At 39.7% G+C, this 20822-nt stretch overlaps 1 protein-coding gene and 1 pseudogene across 1 annotated transcript in view; both read right to left on the minus strand.

Moving 5' to 3' along the window:
* The window catches only part of LOC124973108 (mothers against decapentaplegic homolog 1-like), a 155934-nt pseudogene that overhangs the window by 13141 nt on the left and 121971 nt on the right, over window positions 1-20822 (minus strand).
* LOC124973105 (mothers against decapentaplegic homolog 1-like) overlaps window positions 17393-20822 on the minus strand; it is a 44308-nt gene continuing 40878 nt past the window's right edge. Inside the window, 1 exon segment of the mRNA XM_047537264.1 lies at window positions 17393-17494. Coding sequence (XP_047393220.1) covers window positions 17393-17494 — 102 coding nt within the window.

The raw sequence follows: 20822 nt of genomic DNA on the forward strand, positions 1-20822 counted from the left end.
ACGTAAACAAGCCCATATTTGGTTAAGCCAACTGTTGCAAGTGGGAGCACCTATGAACATAGGCCAAGTGGCAGGAATAGATTGGCTATTGCAAGAGTATAAAAGTGTATGAATTTGGCTCAAGAGGAAGAAGAAGAAAAACCATGGTTTTATAATATTAAGGTCCTGATTAAACTGCTGAAGGAAGATTCCTGTGTCGTGCTTTCTTGCGGGCGAGGGACACGACAAGTGGTGCCGAAACCCGGGAGTCAGAACTTTCAGTGGTCAGGGGGTGCACCGGTAAGTACCACAGGTAAGTGGGGTCCACACATAGCAGGGCGCTCCTCTGTATAAAGAGAGAGAGTGGGAATCGACCTTGCATAGTTGATTAACAAAGATAAATTCAACCGACTTTGTGTAGTCGGTCAGTAAAGATAAATTCAACCGACTTTGTGAACAACAAAGAAAGATATTTTGTTTTCGCTTTCTTTCTGCTTGCTCTGAACGCTGCTTTCATTATGGGCAATTCTCCATCTAGTTCATTAGTACAGCCTTTAGATTTTTTGTTGCGCTCTAAAGAGCTCAAGGTTAAACAGCAGTACTTTAGAAACATTCCTTGTAAGAATTGATAAAGCAGCCCCATGGTTTGCTGTCTCTGGAAGCTTGACTCCTGCCAGCTGGGATAAGTTGGAAAGAGATTTGGATTTTCTTCAGGAGCAGGGACAATTGGAGAAAGGAGTGATACCACTATGGAAATTAATAAAAGGATGTATTCTTGATGGTAGATGTCAGGAAGCTATTCATAAAGGACAGGAAGTTCTTGAACAACTACATGAGGAAAAGTCCGAGGATTCTATGAGTACTTCCAGTAAACATAGTGCAGGAGAGCAGGTTTATGGAACTATTCCAAAGAGGAGACTATACCCAGATTTAAAAGCCCTTAGAACACCAGAAGATACAGGGGAGTCAGAATCAGACGGTGATGAGAAAGTGAAAGAGCTAACGCAGCACTTACGGAAGGTGAGGATAAAAGAAGGGGGAACTAAGAGGCAAAAAGATTTCAGACAAAAGGACTATGAGGAAGAACAGAAGCCAGCTCTAGCCTATGATCCTCCCCCGTATGTGGGAGGGGTTCCGAGCACGGGTAGAACTTTTAACTCTGCAGCTTGGAGGGCTGCCCATGTAGAGTTGAGGTTTGCCTGTCCTGTATTCCAGGACAATGATGGGGGAAGACATCAGGAACCCATAGAGTTTAAAACAATAAAGAATATAGCAGAATCTGTCCGCACTTATGGTGTGGATGCTGCTTTTACTATCACCCAAATAGAGCGGCTCAATAGATTCTGCATGACCCCCTCGGACTGGGCCAGTTTAGTGAAAGCTTGTGTTTCCCCAGGTAAATATTTAGACTGGAGAGCCTTCGTGTTAGAGGGGGCCAATGAACAGGCTGCACGTAACCAAGCTATGGGCAAACCTGCCTGGGATGTGGATATGCTTCTGGGGCAGGGTAGATTTGCCAATCAGCAAACAGGCTTTCCATTAGAGGTTTATGAACAAATTAATAAGATCTGCATTGCTGCCTGGAAAGCACTTCCTAATAAAGGAGAGGTGCGAGGTAACTTAACAAAAATTGTCCAAGGCCCCACAGAAGCTTTTTCAGATTTCATGGCTAGAATGGTAGATACAGCAGGGAAGATCTTCAGGAATGCTGATGCAGCTATGCCTTTATTAAACAATTAGTATATGAACAATGTACAAGAGAATGCAGAAATGCTATTAATCCATTTAAAAGCAAAGACATAGAGGCATGGATGAAAGCTTGTAGAGAAATAGGTGGCCCATTAACAAATGCAGGCTTAGCCGCTGCCTTCCTTCACATGGAAGGACTATTAAAGGCTTTATTAAAGGCTAATGGAGCACCTTTAGAGGTTTCCTCAGCTAGGAAGTTTTTAAAAGCTGTAGAAGACAAAGCCCCTTGGTTTTTAGATAAGGGCTTGTTGGATCAAGAGAAACTATCACAAGAGACAGAAAAAGGCCCCCCTCCTGATCCCTTCCACACAGCTCCATGGCCACCTAGGGAGGGAACACCCATGTCCTTGAAGCAGTCCTCCCCCTAGGCAGAGATCTCAGCAGCTCCATTCCTCAAAAGTAGTAAGAAATAATGTTTTGTGATTTTCTGCATTCAAACCTAACCTGATTTCTCAACCAGGAAGAAAAAGGGTTAAAAAAGTCCTGGGTGATCCTCCCTCCCCCCTGCCTGGCCTTGCTGAAAACTGCAACAGTCTCAGTGGGAAAGGGGGGTAACCTGAAGATAAGAAAAAGAAAACAAAAGGGTGTCTGTTTTAAACTTCTGGACTGCTACACAGAATTAACTCATTTTCCAGGATTCTTGTTTTGTTTTGTTTTTCTTTAATGCTGTATTTTTGAGCTCATAATTTTGATCTTGCATACCTAGGTTAATGATTTTTTTTTCTCTTTTTGATCAGTTCTATTTTTTATTCAACTAAAGTTTTTGAACATCTGTTACATTGCAATGGAGATTCACCTATAAAGTTACAAGGCCTTTGATTTTGTGTTATTTGTATGTCGTGCTGTCTGGTGTCATGTCTTGTCTGCATCAAAACTGAGTGCTCCTAAAATTAAAATTTAAAAATGGATCCAAATACTTTTATTCACATGATTTAAAAGGGTTCAATTTAAATTGAGTAAACTAATAAAAGTGAAATGTCTTTAAAAATAACTTGCAAGTCTCTAGGTGGTCAAACTAATGGAATGTTGATGTTAAACAATGTCTAATATCAATTGTTTCTAGGACTTTTCTTCAACAGGAAAGAGACAGCAAATACTGTTCAGGACACCTGCCTGCTTTCTTGGTTTTTACAGAATAAGTAAATTAGAGTTAACATATATGGGATTACTTAAATGTGTTTGTAGAGACATCTGATTAATTTACAAAATTAAAATGCTCATTGTTAAATAACATCAAGTACTCTTAACTCCTTAAATTCATGGAGTATCATACTTAAACATTATTGGTGCTTTCATAGGTTGGTAAATAAAAAGGGTTTAAACTTGCTTTGTGTCATCACTAAACTAAAAACAAGGTTACTAAGAGTTATGTCTTAACAAGTACAATTCTATATACAAAGGATTCTAAAGGTTTCAACTGTGTTTCAATTAGAGTACTATAAACAACAAAATATTTAATCTTATTAAAAATAGAGCAATTTATCTAAATTCAGAAATTTCATAAGAGTTGTTTCAGAATGTGAGCAAAAAGGGGTCAACAGATAGGAAAGAGAAAATAAAAGGGTCTGGGTATGGAAATATATTTAGTAAAAGGGAAAAGGAAATGTTTCTGGGTAAGAAAGTGCTTGTGTGATGAAATACATGAGGGTCCAAGTAAGTGCTAAGAAAGTCTATGTAAGTAAAGGGCAAGTTTCAACATGTTTGTGTGAAACTGAGTTGGTTGTGTGTATGTGAGACAGCTAAAGCTATTAAAGGTTTTTCCTAAGGTGAAATACTAATGTTCTGATATACACCAAAGTTTAATCTACATGGTAAAATGACATGGTAAAATGGCAAGGATTTCTTAGAAACACTAATTTACTCTTAACTTTGTGACTATTAAGTTTTATTCTTTAGAACAATTGGTCTTAAAAATTGGGGTGTATACAATTATGGTTAAACAACTGTTAAAGTATTGTACTGTGTTACAGAGTCTACATTTTTCTTAAGAAACTAAATTTGGTAAGAAAAAAGTGTCAAGGTAATTGTGAAATGGTTTCTAGTTGTATATGAAATGTGTTCATATTTTTCAGGTATACAAGTTTTAAAGCAGGAAATTTATCAAGCTGTGCTATTCTCCAGATTAAACTTGTCTGTAATGGTAATCTTAAACTTATAGAGAGTAAATTTTAATTGGGGATTTATTTCTATCATTTAATGTTCTATTATGGGACATCTTATCAGTAAGGTATATGTAACATTGGTTACTTATTTCACTGAGATAAAAATTTAAATGTAAATATATATCTAAGAGTTAGTGACAGCCTGATTTGTTTAAAGGTTCATATTGTAGAAGGTAAAAGCATTTTGCTACACAAAAGAAAAGTTAAAAGCTCTCTCAGCCTTTCTTTGATTGATTCCTGTTTTGGATATAATGTTAGACTGTGTTAACTAATGTTTATATGGACTCAGAAATCAATATATATAAACTTCTTAAAATGACATTTAAGAAAGAGTATAATGCATTATAGCAAAAATGGGACAACAATGACTGAGATTGGGGTCCCTGACTTCATGACTGTAGCATGCCTGGTGCCTGGAAGTGTTCCTGTGTAGGAGCACAAGATGCCTAACTGCTGTGGCAGTAACCTCCCTGGGGAGGCTCTGTACAGGAGTCCTATCAGCTCTTACATTGATATCAAGCACACAGCTCTTGGGCAGAAAGAAATTGTTTTGCTAGATAACCAGTGTTTCATCAGTTCCCTTCTCTAGTTCCTGCCCACCTTACAGTAACTTTGGACAGTGGACTTCTTTGAGAACTACACAGAGTTCCTAACATTGCACTTTGCAGTTGTGAGAAAAAGTTATGTAGATAGTCTAGTCTCTGTAACTCTCCTAAAAGCAAAGAATAATGCTTACATAGTCTTTAACTTAATAATAAAACATGTATAAATGTTGCTAACATAACTCTTTAGATCTACATTTCCATCAGAGAGCAGAGCTCCATCTGATCTCAGCTTAATCTTCAAAATCTGTGTTTATAAACCTTTATTTTCTAATACTCCTTTGACCCTCACTGAACTTAAAAATTTGGTCATGCTGGTCAGGACAAAAGGGACAAAAAATTAGATTGTAGGATTAAAACACTTAAGATCTGTAAAGAGTCACGCCTTACCTGAGATAAGGCTCTGCCTCCCACCTTACTGCATGTTAGAGTGACTCCAAAATAAGTCAGACTTCAGCTTATTTAAAGTTATAATCAAAAGATTGGTTTTTTTTGTTGTAAAATTACTATAATCTCAAATAGGGAATATAATGTGGTTCTCAGTCAAAATTCAAAATAGCTATTATACAAGCAGAATATATTTTTACTCTTACTTATTTCATTTTATAAAACTGTTATCTATTAATGTTTTGCAGAAGTAGCTGCTTCAAGAACACGCAACCTAGGTAACTTGTGATAATAAGCCATCACCTAACAAATAGTGGTAACAGATACCAAAACAAATAGTGGTAACTTCCAGAACTAATGCAGACTCCAGTTAGATAAAAGGGTAAATAACTGTAAAGTTATGGACATTAAAGTTAAAGCCCAGTACTCTTACTTTATGACTGGTGAGACTGGCTTGCTGGATGATTAAGATCAAACTTAGAGATTGGAGTACAGAAGGCAAGATACACCAGTATTTTGATCTTTTGCCCTCAGTCAGCCTGAACCCAGGGAATAAGAGGACTTCTCTAAGGAGCACTTAAGGTGTTGTAAACTGTAGGTGCCATCAATCCTAACAACAAGGTTTCATCTTTATTTACTCAGTTACAAAATTTGATTTTGGGCCATTCTGCACCCTTTTATTCTGTACATATAAGAGCTCATACGGCTCTCCCTGGACCTATTGTTGAAGGAAACGCAAGGACAGATGCCGCTACCCACACAATTTGTTTTCTTTCTTCTCTTGACAGTGCTCGAGACTTTCATAATAAGTTTCATGTTAACTCCCAAACACTTCGTAAGCGCTTCTCTATTCCTTGAGCAGAAGCGAGACAGATTGTCTTAGATTGTTCTCATTGTGTTCCATTTCATCATCTCCCTTCTTTTGGTGTTAACCCCCGAGGCTTGCGACCTCTTATGATTTGGCAAATGGATGTAACTCATATTACAGAGTTTGGTTCCCTAAAATATGTTCATGTCTCAATAGATACTTTCTCTGGAGTTATGCATGCCTCTGCTTTAGCAGGATAAAAAAGGCCATCATGTCATCTCCCATTGCCTAGAGGCTTGGGCCGCCTGGGGCCTTCCATGCTCCTTAAAGACAGATAATGGGCCGGCGTACACTGGTCAACAATTCACCTCTTTCTGCTCCACTATGGGAGTGCAACTGACTCATGGCTTACCTTACAACCCCCAAGGTCAGGAAATCGTGGAGAGAGCTCATAAAACAATTAAAGAACTTTTACAAAGACAAAAAGGGGGAATAGGAGCAAGCTGTACTCCTAAAGAGCATTTGTCTTTGGCTCTTTTTACCATTAATTTTTTAACTTTGGATGCACATGATAATTCTGCGGCTGACAGACATTGTTCACCGCCTGCCCCCCCTTTTCTATTTCTATTATCAAACAGTTCAAAAGTGATTTTAAATTGTTCTAATGACAATATTACCTGCCTGCTTTCAGAGTGTTGGAACGGTAGTGAATCTGTTGCTGTGATTGTAAAGGTACCCACCTTTGTACCTGTCCCAGTGGAGGTCAATCCAGATAATTTTCCGTTGGTGAAACTCTTCAGAGAAAAGAGAGACTTTGGCATTACCACAGCCATAATAACTGCTATTGCTGTCTCTGCTGCTACAGCCACTACCGCTGCTCTAGCCATGACCAATCAAGTTCAAACAGCACAAACCATTAATCAAGTCATACAGCAAACTGCACAGGTACTGGAATCCCAGGACCGCGTTAACAGACATATCCTATCAGGGATCTTGGCAGGCGAATCAAAGGATCGATTTACTACAAGTACAGTTGGATGAACTTTTCAACATTGCACAAGTTGGATGCATTGGGAATCATAAACACATGTGTATAACTCCAGTCAGATATGAAGAAGCAAAAAAATCAAAGCCACTTGATTTCCGCCTTTCTTACAGGCAATTGGTCCCTAGAAGCTGAAAAGATGATGACTCAACAATTATTGCAGATTGCGATTTTAAATGACACCCGTGTTAAGTCTGTTACTTTGAGTCAGTTCTCTAGCTGGCTCACCTCTGCCTTTAGTTATTTTAAAGAATGGGTTGGTGTGGGGATCTTTGATGTATTTGTCTTGCAGGTATTTGCCTTTGCCTTTGGTTTATTTGCAAGCTAAGAGTGCGTCAAGCACGTGAAAAGGCAGTGTTAATTCAGGCTGTGTTAGCCATTGAACAAGGGGTGTCATCTTCTGTGTGGTTGGCTAATCTGGCATGGGAATAAGTGACATTTTTAGTATATCTCTGTTAGAGTTAAAATTATCATTTACGCTAGGTGTCTGCAGGGTACTGCTATAATTACTATATACTTTTCTTTGAGGACTGTGTATTTGCATCCTGGGGATTTCTTGTACTAATTAAGGCTTCTATTGTCTTGTAACTTCCACTTTTGATCTTGAGCTATAACAATGATGTTGGAGGAGAGAACTGTTACTGTATGCCTTGTGTTCATTATGGTGCCCCTGTATTGTGCAGCATTGGCAAGTAGGGTGATGTGTTTTCCTACCTCAGGCCTTTGCAGTTGCGTAAGCTGGATAAGCTCCCCCTAGTATGGTTTTCCATACCGCTACGTCTTCATGGACACAGGATGCGAGGCAAAGCACTGCACTTGAGAGTTTTATTTTTGAACCTCGAGGAAGGCATGCCCTATTGCATGTGGGTTTGATGTCCACGTCCCACCCTACAAAAAAAGGCATCAGCTTAGGTGATATCAGGCCCGGAGAAGGCGCCACTCTAGGACTGACGTTCACTATTTGCCACTTTTGCACAGTAGGATAGGGCCTCTACCTTCACCTGTGTTCATAAAATAAAGAAGGGGGAGCTGTGGCGAGCCGCCTCACCACCATGATAAGATAGCGCTGGTTTCCTGAAGTGCTTTCTAGGTAAACAAGCCTATATTTGGTTAAGCCAACTGTTGCAAGTGGGAGCACCTATGAACATAGGCCAAGTAGCAGGAGTAGATTGGCTATTGCAAGAGTATAAAAGTGTATGAATTCGGCTCAAGAGGAAGAAGAAGAAAAACCATGGTTTTATAATATTAAGGTCCTGATTAAACTGCTGAAGGAAGATTCCTGTGTCGTGCTTTCTTGTGGGCGAGGGACATGACAGCTTGGATCATGCCATTTTAAAAAACAATCATAACAGCATTTTAGCTCAAACCCATACTATCTGTCTGAAGAGGACCTGTGCATTTCAGTTTCAACTACTGATGGAAAACATCTGAAAGCTAAAAGAGAATGATTAAAAAGGGAGAGGTTGAGAATCTCTTGCATTAAATCTATGGGCTTTTAGGAATTTTCCAGCCAAGTTTCGTTAAAGTCTAAGGATTTAAAACTGCTAATTTTCCATCACTTTGAGCAACCTGTTAGGATTACCTTCTCCCTATTATTTAAATAAGCACTGGCTTTAAAATCCCTAATAAAATAAGTGGAAATAAATCACTTTATCACAGTTTTAGTTCTAAAATCTTCTGTTTCAGAATCTACATATGTACTCTCCTGAAGAGCTCACCACTAGCTGGAAAACCAGGGTAAGAAAAGTGATTTCTGAAATGACAATACTAGTCCAAGTCTGGTGTTTCCTTACTGTAAAATAAAGGACACCATGGCTTCCCACCAACAACCCTTTGTGGTCACTGGCTCTGGGGAGCCCACCACCTAGCACCATGACAGAGCCTTGGGAACAAACTTTGACCTGAGGGAATTGCATAAGCTGGGAGAAGTCCTTGGGCAACTGTCTAACAGGAATAACCATCACTGCTCCTCCAGGGGTTCTCAGGGATGCTAACTGATGCTCCAGCTCAATCAGCCCAATGCTTCCACCATCTAGTGGCTGAAAAGCAGTGACTCAGTGTCCCAAGACAGGATTACAGGGGTTGCATCTGGATGTCTTTCCCCATTTCTCCTTGTGCTTTACATTTAGCTTCTTCCCTGCAGCTCTGTGGCTGACTGTTTTGCCTCAAGTCAGGAGTCAAGGCAGCCTGCTCTGAGCCTGAATCCCATGGATTTCCACTGTCAAGTTGGGGACAAATTCATTGGCCACCTACGGCATCAGCATGGCTAAGAGAGAGAAGCTCATTACAGCTGGTAGACTAGGATTCCTCCTTTCTTTTTTCTGCATTTCATCTACTTGGCCTGTGTCTTATCCCTGACAGTCAAGGACAAAGTATAAACTCAGGCAATAATCTTCAGGTTTTTCTTTCAGGATCACCCTGGTTGCCACTGCTCTAAAGTTCTCTGAAATGTATCTCCTTACCACCAACCTGCCCACCAAATCCAACAGGTTTTCAAGGGAGAGATGTGGACAGGGAATCACCACATGGTAGTACTTTGATCTTTAAACTAATATACCACCTTCATCCCAACAATTTTGGATTGAAAAACCACAATGTAAAATAAACAGGCTTACAAAATAGGGTAGTAACAAGGGCTGGGGTTGTGGCTCAGTGGTAGAGCGCTCCCCTTGCACACATGAAGTCCTCAGCACCACATATAAATAAAATGAAGGTATTGTGTCCACCTGCAACTAAAATAAATAAATATATGTGTGTGTTTGTGTGTGTGTGTGTATATATAAAACTTTACATATATTTATATAAATAAATTATATATAATTTATGTATAAAAAACAAATCTATATTTATTTATACATATTTTTATATATATTAAAAATAGGTGAGTAACAACTACATAAAATGAAAGCAATATAAACTATGAAACCCTTTTCTTTTTCTTCAGTACTGGGGATTGAAAGTAGAAATACTTTACCACGAAGCTACATCCCCAGATCTTTTAATTTTTCTAAGTTGTAGAGGCTGTCTTTGAAATTGTGATTTTCCTCTCTCAGACTCCCAAGTAGCTAGAATTCTGGGTGTGTGCCACCCACTTGTTTGCTTTTCAATTTTTAAAGGTCCAGGACTGATGCTGAATTTAAATTTATTTAAAAACACTCTAAGTGGCCCAAAAAACATGTTTACCTATTTTCCCTTTTCCAAAATGTTAATGAACTTCAAGTCCATCTTTGATTCTCCTTGAGGTCTACTGGCAAGAAATTTGGTACTATTCATTTTCTGATATTCATTAATTTATAATTTGAAAAATTATAAATTAAATGAAAAAAATAATTTATCATTTATTTTGATAACCATTACACCATCAGTTATTGTCTAAGAGGAAAATAATTGTTTTTTGCCTGTGCTAAGTTAAAAAACAGATAGTTCCTGCATGTCCACTGTAGTCATGATTTATTTTGTTTTTGGGGAAAATAAGCTCTTAATACTTAGATTATCACATATTTATGAGCTGAAAAATATTAGGTATTAAATTTCTCATGCTGTATCTTACATTCCATATAATCCTGTAGCAGATTTGTTCATTTTCCTATTATCTGGCCCTTCAGAAATAAAGCTTTTGAGCATATTGTTTTATTTTTTTTCAGAAGTATGATGGAATCTGCCCAAACCAAGCCATTAAAACACTGACTCTCTTCTCCTTTTACCTTTCAATATCATCTGAAGTTCAAACTACTTTACCTTGTCAAAAAAATTAAACTGATAAAGGCTTCTGAAATACCAATAGAAACCTTAGAAGCTGTGAAAATGTCCAATGACTTTAAATTAAATTATCATCTAGCTAGAGTTTGTTACAATTTTCATTCCAAGTCACCCTAACCCCCTAAATCACCTTCAATAAATGCACAAATAGGTGGTAACCTGAGTCAATCTCCATCTCCTCTACCTTTCAGAAGACACCCCCTGCCAGCCTATTTTAGCAGCTCTTATTTTGCTCAGGAGTCTTTGAGAACTTCCTTTTCCTACTGCCTGCAGGCAGGGCAGTCAGGGGGAAGAATTAACCTTTGCAACAGCAAAGGAGAATGTTATTTCTGCTCCTGCAGTAACCTGATGTGCGGTGATCTGCTCAGCCACAGATGAGCTCAATCAGCTTTTGAAGATGACCTAGAAAGTGAGTCACCAAGGACAGCAAAGCAGCATGTTGCAGATGAACTTGACAAGGAAAGTAACTTTTCTCCTCACCCATTTTCTTTTGGTATGTTGCTGGCAATTGGACCCAGGGCCTTGCACATGATAAGCACATGCTCAGCCACTGAACAGCACTCCCAGGTCCTCACCTGATTGTTAGATGATTGTGTCATTGTTGGTGGAGGCACCTTTTAATAAACTCTGAATACTGAATTACTAGATATCTATAGTGAGATGAACAGATCTTCACATAAACATAACACACAGCCCTCCACTGGCTTCTTTGCCTATGAGATTCATCTAAAGTTGTGTTCCATTTTCTCACATGTAGTATTGCAATTCATTTGCTGATGCAATAATCTCTTCTGCCAATTAATTGTTTCCAGTTTGAAGTGATTATAATGAAGCTACTAGGATCATTTCTTTATTTAACTTATTTTGAAATAATTTCAAATTTACAGAAAATTACAAGAATGGTATAAAGAACTCTTACAGATCCTTTAGATACTCAACAATTTCTAACATCAGTTAGTCTACCCTCCTCCCCTCTCCCCATTCACATGCACATGCACATCCACTCTCCTTCTGAGTCATCTCAGAACAGGTAGCCCATATCCCCTCCATTTCTTAAAAAAATGTGAACTTCCACATGTAGAGTTAACAAAATAGCTGTTTTCAGTTAGATTCTGCTGACATTTGAGTTGTTTTATAGACTGTCTCTCCATTTGGGTCTCTATTCTATTTCCTGATGATTAAACTCACATGTTTTTGACTGAAGGGCAGTGACATTCCTCTCTCCTGTGGGTCAACCTCCAGAAGTCCACCACCTCTGTGTGTGACCAATGCTGTTGATCTCTCCACTTGGTTAACATGTTGTCCAACCCATACACTATCTAGAGTTACAATTCCTTCTTCTTTAATTAATAAAAATCAGTGGGAAATACCTTAAGATTATGTGAATACCATTTCTCATCAAACTTTACCCCAAGTGAAGCATCCATTATTGCTTGAATCAATTTTTGCTACAATGACTGCAAAACAGCGATATTTAATTCTGTTACCACTTGTCAGAATTATAACATAAGCACTTTCCCTTCTCCTCCCTTTATCTGCCCATTTATGACAGTCAATCATCCATATGGAGTCATAGATTCATAGTCAATGAGTTATACTATCACTGTTCTTATCTATTTTGATGTTCATATGGTCTGAGAGTTGGCCATCAGGAGCCCACTCAAGCTGGTTCCTATGTACTTTTAACATGCCATAACTTTTTGAGTATTTCATTTCTGGAACAAGATATTCCATGTTTAACTCTTACCATCTCTCTAGCTCTGGAATTCCCAGTCCCTTTCATTTAGGAATGAGATTTAGAAACCAAAATCTGGGCTCTGTGCTTTGTAGGTCTACTGAAGTCATACAAATTCTAGGGCTGTGTGTCTTATGAATCCCAAGTTTATCCTATTAGCTCCAAGTCCAATTCAACCACATGGGGATTTTATTTGTCCTTCCATAATTCATATCAGCAGCCATACTTCATTTGAAAGACCCTGGACCACCAATGTCATTGAGGAACATCTTTCTCAATTCTAAAATATACTTGGAAAGTTTTCAGAACCATTATATTATCTCTTTTTTTTATTTTTGGCAGTGCTGGGGATTGAACCCAGGGCCTTATGTTTGTGAGGCACACACTCTACCTACTGAGCTACATCCCCAGTCCTGCCCTCATTATATTTATACTATCTTATAAATAACCCAAAGATGAACTTAAGTCTTATTTTCTTAATTGTTTTAATACATACAATTCATTCACAGTGTACTCCCCCACTCCCAGTGCTATTTTATTAAATTGAAAATTTATTTCTCTTCTTTTGATAAGTTTATTTATTTGAACACGTTTCTTGCTGTTTTAGGAGTTTTGCTCTACAATGTAAATTCAATTTTACTTTTTAAATACATACAATGTTAACATGATTCTGAAAGTCAAAATAATATATTTGCTAGCCTGTGTCTTTTACTCAGTCCTCCATTCTAACCTCCTCATAGGATAGCCAACTTTTTTTCAGGTGTTTCTTTCCTGTGTTTCTTCTTTGAGGTAGAGGTAAGCAGATAAATGTTTGATTTTTTAAATTTCCTCTTTAACAGTAACAAAGAAAGGTAGCCTACTCTGCTCTTCTGCATTTTGCTTTTTCTACACCCTAGTAAGGACTTCGTGTTATAGAGCTCTTAATCATTTGTTTCTGAAGTCAGCAACATCAGTTGACTGAACCTGTCCATGTCCTTGTGTTGAAGTAGTTCATGTTATCTTACCATTACCTGTATGGCTGCACTGACTGTGCATATGTACTTGCTGCTGAATTCCCAAGATAGGGGTGCTGGATGAAGGGTAAATGCACATGTGATGTGATTGCTGAGCACCCCTTACAGGGGCTGTCATATCCCACTGCCACCAGTAATGCATGATCACCCTTCCCCACCATTCTCCAAAGACTTTTTCAAGCTTTGGATGTTTTTGACAATTTAGTGAGTGAAAAAGGTTTTCTAGGAGCATTTTTAATTTACTTTTCCTATGGTAAATAATTATCATCTTTTCATGTATTTCAGTGTTAATATCTTCTGTCAAGTGCTTATGCTTTTTTGCCTGTTTTGATTTTTTCATCCTTCATTTAAAAACATGTATCCATGCACTATAGATTGCCATATTGGCTAGTATCATATGTTCCAGGAATTTCACACACCTGTCACAGGTCTTTTGACTTTTCTTATATGCCAACATTAACTTTTGCTAACCACATATGGACACTGCCTTGCATGTGGACGTCTGCATCATATATAGTCATGTATACCCGTACCATAGGGAGGAATCCATCTATGCATTTTTTAATACACATAAAGCCTCACACAATTATCTATCTTCTGGTGTGTATGGATTTTGGTTTTACTTATGAAGAATCTAATTTTACCTTTTTATAAATCATTAGTCAACACCATTTATCCAGGGTTCATCTTTGCCCTAGTAATTGGAGGTGCCACTTTTCTCATAATCTCCACATGTTTGGGTTCATCTCAAGACACTTCCTTCTGCTTCATTCTTTTTTTGTCTGCACCCAGTACCATTGTCTCAATTACAGCAATTCTTGTCTCTTACAGGGCTAGCCCTCTCATGGTTCCAGCCAGTGTTTTATTTACATGCTTATTTTTCCACATCACTTTCTTTATCACTTTGTATACTTCCTGAAAAGGAGGTCATTGTGTACTTTTACTGGGATCATATCATGTTCATAATTTGACAGTAAACATCAACATCTTGAGGATGTAAAGGCCTATTCAAGACCTAGGAAGGTCTGCTGGAGTCTACTGCTGTGCCTTTTGTGTTCTATAGGTACCATCTGTATTAGTTTGCTAAAGCTGCTGTCACAAAAACACCGCAGTCTAGAGTCTTCAACAACAAACTTATTTTCTCAGTGTTCTGGAGACTGAAAGCCCTAAGATGAAGGTGTTGGCAGGCTGGTCTCACCTGAGAACTCTCTTCTTGACTTGCTGATGGCCATCTTCTCAGGGTTTATGCAAAAGCCCTTTTTCCTGGTATTTCTGTGTGCTAACCCTCCTTCTTATAAGGAGACTAGACAGATAGCATTACAGCTTTCCCTTCATGTCCTTGATTTCCCTTAATCTTCCTTAAAGACCCTATCTCTAAAACCAGTCATCTTACACGGCACTTGGGGTATGGTCTTCAGCATGCATTATGGAGTATTAAACAATTCTGTCATGTCACACACAGGATGTGTTCACTCCTTGTTAAATTCACTAAGCATTTTATATTTTCTGTTATTTTTGAAAATGTTTCTCCATTATATGTTCTAACTAGTAATTACACATACAAAGGTTACTGATATTTTCATGTTACCTTTATAGTCTACTATCTGCCTGGGTTATCTTGCTGAGTTAGTTTTATCATTGCCTTTTATAGAAATGTTTGGTTGTACAATCACATCACTGACACTGGACAGTTGATTTTTTTTCCTTTCCACTGTTTGCTCTTGTCTAATTTAATTGGCTAATCATGAGAGGAGAATTTTAAAGAGCAGAAAGCAGACTTCCCTGACTTGTCTTGATGCTGTAGTGTTTCACCCTTAAAAATGATGCTGACTTTAGGATGGAAATGTACCTACCCATTCCATAGTTGAGTATTTTTACAGTGTGGGGCTGGGTGGGTGTTGGCACCTTAATATGAACATGATTGAATGTCACATACTATTCTAACAAAGTTAAAAATTTCTCAGAAAAAGTGAAGAGTTAAAATATAAAACTATACCCTACAAACCAGGAGACCTATTTAGAAGTGAGGAGACAATGTACCAACTTGACGTTCAGGGGATGACCAAGTCCCACAAGGGCCACATTGATGTTGCTTCCAACACAAGTATACCTATCAGCCCAAAGCACACTGAGCACAGGACACCATGCCATAGGGTGGGGTGCTCAGATGTCACACAGGAAAGTCAGGCCAAGCTTCAGGGGAAGGAGATGAGTGCTTATCAGGAGTCTCCAGGTGACCCAGGAGACTAAGAAGAGGAACTTGTCTTGGGATCTCAGTACTGCTATATTTTTTTGTGGTCTGTTTAAGTCATGGATGAACAGAATAAATTCCAGAATTTTTCTAGACAAACTAAAGTTAAGGCCACTGATTTAACGGAAAAAATCCAGCCTAGTTTATTAAGTTCCATGATGAAAAATACCTATGTTCCTGATGCTGCACAATACAAGAATCATTATAGAAATCTGATTTGTGCCATCTGAAGACATTTTTAAATAGGATGCTTGTCTGGAGCAGTCCCACCCTGTACCTGTTACCTGGTTTCATTAGTAATAGAGGACCATTGTCAATCCCAAAAGTTCCCCAGCTTGGTCAATAAATAATGTTGTCAGCCTTAATATTAGCCATGATGGATGAAATTCAGGGAAGAGATGGGTCTGGAAGAGCTGCCAGCCAGGAAAGAAGTAAGAGTGTGCTAGAGAAGGACACATGGACCAAGGTCTGCTGGGCTAACAGGCCAGGCACCTCTTCCTGCTGGAATCCTGAAGGGTGATGCTGCCACTCACCTGGGTGACCCCCCCATGCTGCTCCTATCATTTTGGCAATATATCTGTTTTCTATGGTGGGGGATGGAAATAAGAAGCATCGAGACTACCCAGGCTGAAGCACTTTCTGTGTACAATTCTTAGTTCCTGGGTGAGAGATTAACCTAAAAAACCAGTATTTGCCAACTTGGCCTGACTCAGGTCAGATTGAGGAAGGAAGAGAGGGTGTGGGACACCTTCCTCATACTAATTCTTTCTGCTTTGAGACTATTTCTCTCTTATAGGAAACAGGCATATTAGGGTGATGACTTTTCTGGAACCATCTTCAGTTTCTTTGAGCACTATTATCTCAGTGCCATGAGGTCACTCCTACCTGGTAATTTTGAAGAATGAGGCTTCCCTTTTAGGAAAAGCTGAGCCACTGGTTAATTTGAATTTTAAGAATCCCCTTTGAAAAAGGAATGGAGTGTTGAAACACTCTACTTCTACAGAAAATAAATATTTCCTCTTACTATCCTCATATGTCCTGAATTTCTTCAAGAACTTTATTCCACATTCACAGCTGGCGATCAGCCCTCTACTACACACAAGCTCCCCAATGATTTACATCAGCAGGGTCCTTGGATTCCTGTTCCAGTTACTACTAATTACCTACTCTGTCCTTAATTATTCTGCTGATCAAACCATCTCAGATTTGGCCAGGGACCTCTCCTTCAAGCTGGCCTCAAGGACTGCACCATCATCTGCTTCTTAAAATCTCACTTTAAAATTAGCTGTTCTTTTTCCTAGTTCACAGCTACAGGGTTTACATTCCAAAAGCATTTATCCCCAGCCATTTTCTAGCTTGATTATCTTAAATGAAAAATCTATCCACAATACCATCATCCACTGGGAAAAGTTCCAGGTGCTCACAGAAAAAAAATCACTGACTGCTACAACTGGCTGTCTACATATGTGACCTGTTTCAGTCCCTTGGTGTTTCAAGAAGTCATTAGTATAAATACCCCCCACACACATATCAATGATGAGATTGAAACAGGACATATGTATGGATGTATGTCTGCATATATATGTATATGCACACACATGCACACACATAAACACACACATATATATATATATATATACACATGATATAAATATGGAGTGAGACAGGGCATATATCGCTTATGATGATAGAAAAATATAAAGAAAAAACTATATAAGGCCAGTTTCACTGTTAAGTATATGTACATGTGTATATATATATATCCACTATACCACTATACCACCATCCACACACACATACATACATGCACATATGTATTATACACATACATCCATGTACATTTATTTTTAATTTACAAGAAGCTGCACAAACACCTTCATAATTATGTACTCTTCTTTTGCCTTATTCCAAGTGCATCTCTAGAGAGGTGGGCAGACAGTCAGCAGCGAAGTTATTGTTGACTACAGGCACCAGGCTGCCACCTCTTAAGATATGGGTGGCTTCCTGTGAGAATAAACTAAGAACTGTCACATCTCCTGCAGAGCTGCCCTAGCCTGAGGCAGTGCTGTTGCAGAAAATAAATGTGAGCTTCCATTCAGAACATCTGCTCAGATTCCAGAGCATAAATGTACCATTTAAAGAAATGGGGAAAAAACTGCCAATCCTTCTTTGACCTAAATCTTTTTATTTAGACCAGGGAACACATTTCCAGACTCTCTTTTATGGAGAAAGTTACAGTTACTTCTGGCCCATAGCAGTTTGATGACCTCAGAACTGCACTGGAGTTTTGCAGTCTGGCTTCAGGCTCAGGGTCACAGGAGGGAAATCAAGATTATGAGGGAGGAATGGGCAAGCAGCAAGATTTCTGAGTCTACTCTCCAAATACAGGGATAAGCTGCCAAGCCATGGACTCTGGATCACACTAAGTGAGGGGAGGAAAGCCTGTGACTTTTCAAACTAGTCGACAACAGGATTTAACAACTGTATTAATCCCCAGCTAGGCTGAAAAATCACCAAACTGGGGATTCTTCAAATTCACTTAGATATGCATTTAATATCTGAACCTAACCTAACATCCTAGCTCAGCAACATAGACCCTGCAGAGTGTTAGAGTGTCTCCCCTATGACCTTGTGGCTGACTGGGAGCTGAGTCTCTATGCTCTTCCCAGCACCAGCAGTGTTTCCTACTGCACATCACCAGCAAAGGAAAATATCAAAACCAAAAATTAGAAGTAGTTTTGCTGAATGTGTTCTGCCTTTACACCAACATAAAGGTACAACCTGTCATAAGGAAAACCCCAGGTTGCTGAGCTTTCAGTTGAACTAGCTGCCGTTTCATGTAACATCAACTTTTTAAATTGAGTAACCAGACTCAAGGGCCATCGCAAGAAGGGAGAAACTCAGCTCACCTTTACACTACAATCTGAATAATGCCACTGAAACAAAGAAGGCCTCCCTCAGCCCATCCCTTTCAGCCACACCCACTTCCTTCCCCTACCCTGGCCAACAACCAATCTGTTCTCCATTTTGATAATTTCAAGACTTTGTCTTCAAGATAAAATCTGCCAAGTCATGAATTACAGGGTGACTGAAGTATCAAGATCAAAACCTACATTCAGTCAACAGGTGAGGAGGCTGTCAGGTGTAGTAATTTTAAACAGCTGGAAGCTATCATGTTAAAAAGAAAGGCACCTGCAAGCCAACACTAGGGTGTTACTGTAAAGATGGAAACTGAAATTACAGAATGTTAAGTTCAGGCTTAGTACAATGTTTCGAGCTGATTAAGTTCAAAGTACAAATGACAATGGTCAAGAACCATGTAGAAAACATTAAAAAAGGCCAATGCTTGGAAGTCTCCAGTAAGACACTTTAGTAGCAGTAGATAGCAACAGAATGGTCTTCTCAATACAACAGTCAGATTACTGACTTAGCCACCACTGGCATTTACTTTGTTAAAGAAAAAGAAAACATCTATTTAATTCAATTACTATAAGTAGCCTTGGTCCCCAAAGCTAGTTAATGCCTAGAAGAACAGCCACCTGCCACATGACAGCAGAGTCAGGGTCTTCAGATGCTCCTGGAATGTTCTGTGTCCTCCATGTGTCCACACACACACAATAAACAAAATGCCTAATATTTTCTACTTTCCCAAACATGTATTTGTCAGTGATGGTCAAAGAGGCACTTTTCCACCACACCACTCCTCATGCTCCACCATTGTTACTAATTGCCATGAATCTAAGTCTCCACAAAGGGTTTCCATAACTCAGTTTTCCCACATGATTATTTTACGCTATTTTATTTGTAACATAATAAATGGCATAAGTTGAGGAAAAACTACAATTGCTAAAATCAATATAAATTTTTTTGGTTGAAGAAACTGAGGGCAAAATATATCCAAAAGAACAATGGCAAAACTTGCAGTAGAGAAAAATTAAAAAAAAACATGTTTTTCTTTCTCCCCCACTTTCCTACCAACATGAAGATGCCTTATAACATCAGCACACTAATCTTAATGAGTACTGGCAGAAGGAAAAATCTGGAAAGAATAAATCAATTTTATATTTGTCTCCAAACACACAAAATTCAAAATACTGCATGACCAACCATATAGTAGCTCTATTGAGTAGAAGACAACCTCACCCAGGAAGCTGGATCTGACACCTTGCCTGGACACTCAGGCAGGGGACATCAGAGTCACAGCAAAGCTGCATGATCCACCTGTGGAATTTCAGAAAGTCGAAGGTAAGAGAAAGCAGTGGAGGGTATCAGAGGATGAAGAGGGACAGGTGAAGAAGACAGTTAGATAGGAAGAACACAGCATAGTAACCACAGTTAATAACATACATTTCAAAATCAATAATGCAGACTCCGGCACACAAGCAGCTTCAGGGACCAGAATAGGGCAGCCAGAGACTTCCCCAAGTAGCCTGGACCCCTGCGGTGGGAGGTGCCTTTCAAGGCTAGCTTCTCGGACCAGACCGCCCAGTGAGAGGCTTTCTACATAGAACCAGCCACAAGCCCCCGAACCAACAGAGAACGTCGATCCGCAAGCAGCCTCTGGGATCAGGGCAGGGCAGCCAGAGATCTCTTCAGGAGGCTCTGCCCACTCCAGCTGCAGGCTCACTTCATGGGGCGATCCAAGACGGCGGTCTAGAGGGTGACTGCACCCCCAGTTGCTCCAGAACCCAGGAGTTAAGAAGGGGAGGCATTGAGAGACTCAGACGGAAATAGAGCCACGGGTGAGTCTGCCCACTGGGTAAAGCTCGGCCCGGGTGGCAGGCCCAGATAGAGGTGCCTTATCGGAGCCGGGCAGGGCAGCTAGAGTCTTCCACAGGCAGCCCTGCACACTCCGGCGGTGGGCCCCGCCCACACAGGCAGCTTCTCCAGGTTCCGGCGGGCCCACTAGTGAGAGCCTTTCTGACCAGAACAAGCTCCAAGTCCTGGAGCCAGCACAGCACAGTGTACTCTGGCACGCAAGCAGCTTCAGGGACCAGGATAGGGCAGCCAGCAACTTCCCCAAGTAGCTTGGACCCCTGCAGTGGGAGGTGACTTTCAAGGCTAGCTTCTAAGACCAGACCGCCCAGTGAGAGGTTTTCTACATAGAACCAGCCACAAGCCCCCAAACCAACAGAGAGCTTCGATCTGCAAGCAGGCTCTGGGATCAGGGCAGGGCAGCCAGAGACCTCTTCAGGTGGCTCTGCCCACTCCGGGCGCAGGTTCTCTTCACAGGGCAATCCAAGATGGCGGCCTAGAGGGTGACTGCACCCCCAGTCGCTCCAGAACCCAGGAGTTAAGAAGGGGAGGCATTGAGAGACTCGGACTGAAATAG

This window comes from Sciurus carolinensis (genome assembly GCF_902686445.1).
Source record: "Sciurus carolinensis chromosome 14 unlocalized genomic scaffold, mSciCar1.2 SUPER_6_x, whole genome shotgun sequence".
In the NCBI taxonomy this organism is placed as follows: Eukaryota; Metazoa; Chordata; class Mammalia; order Rodentia; family Sciuridae; genus Sciurus; species Sciurus carolinensis.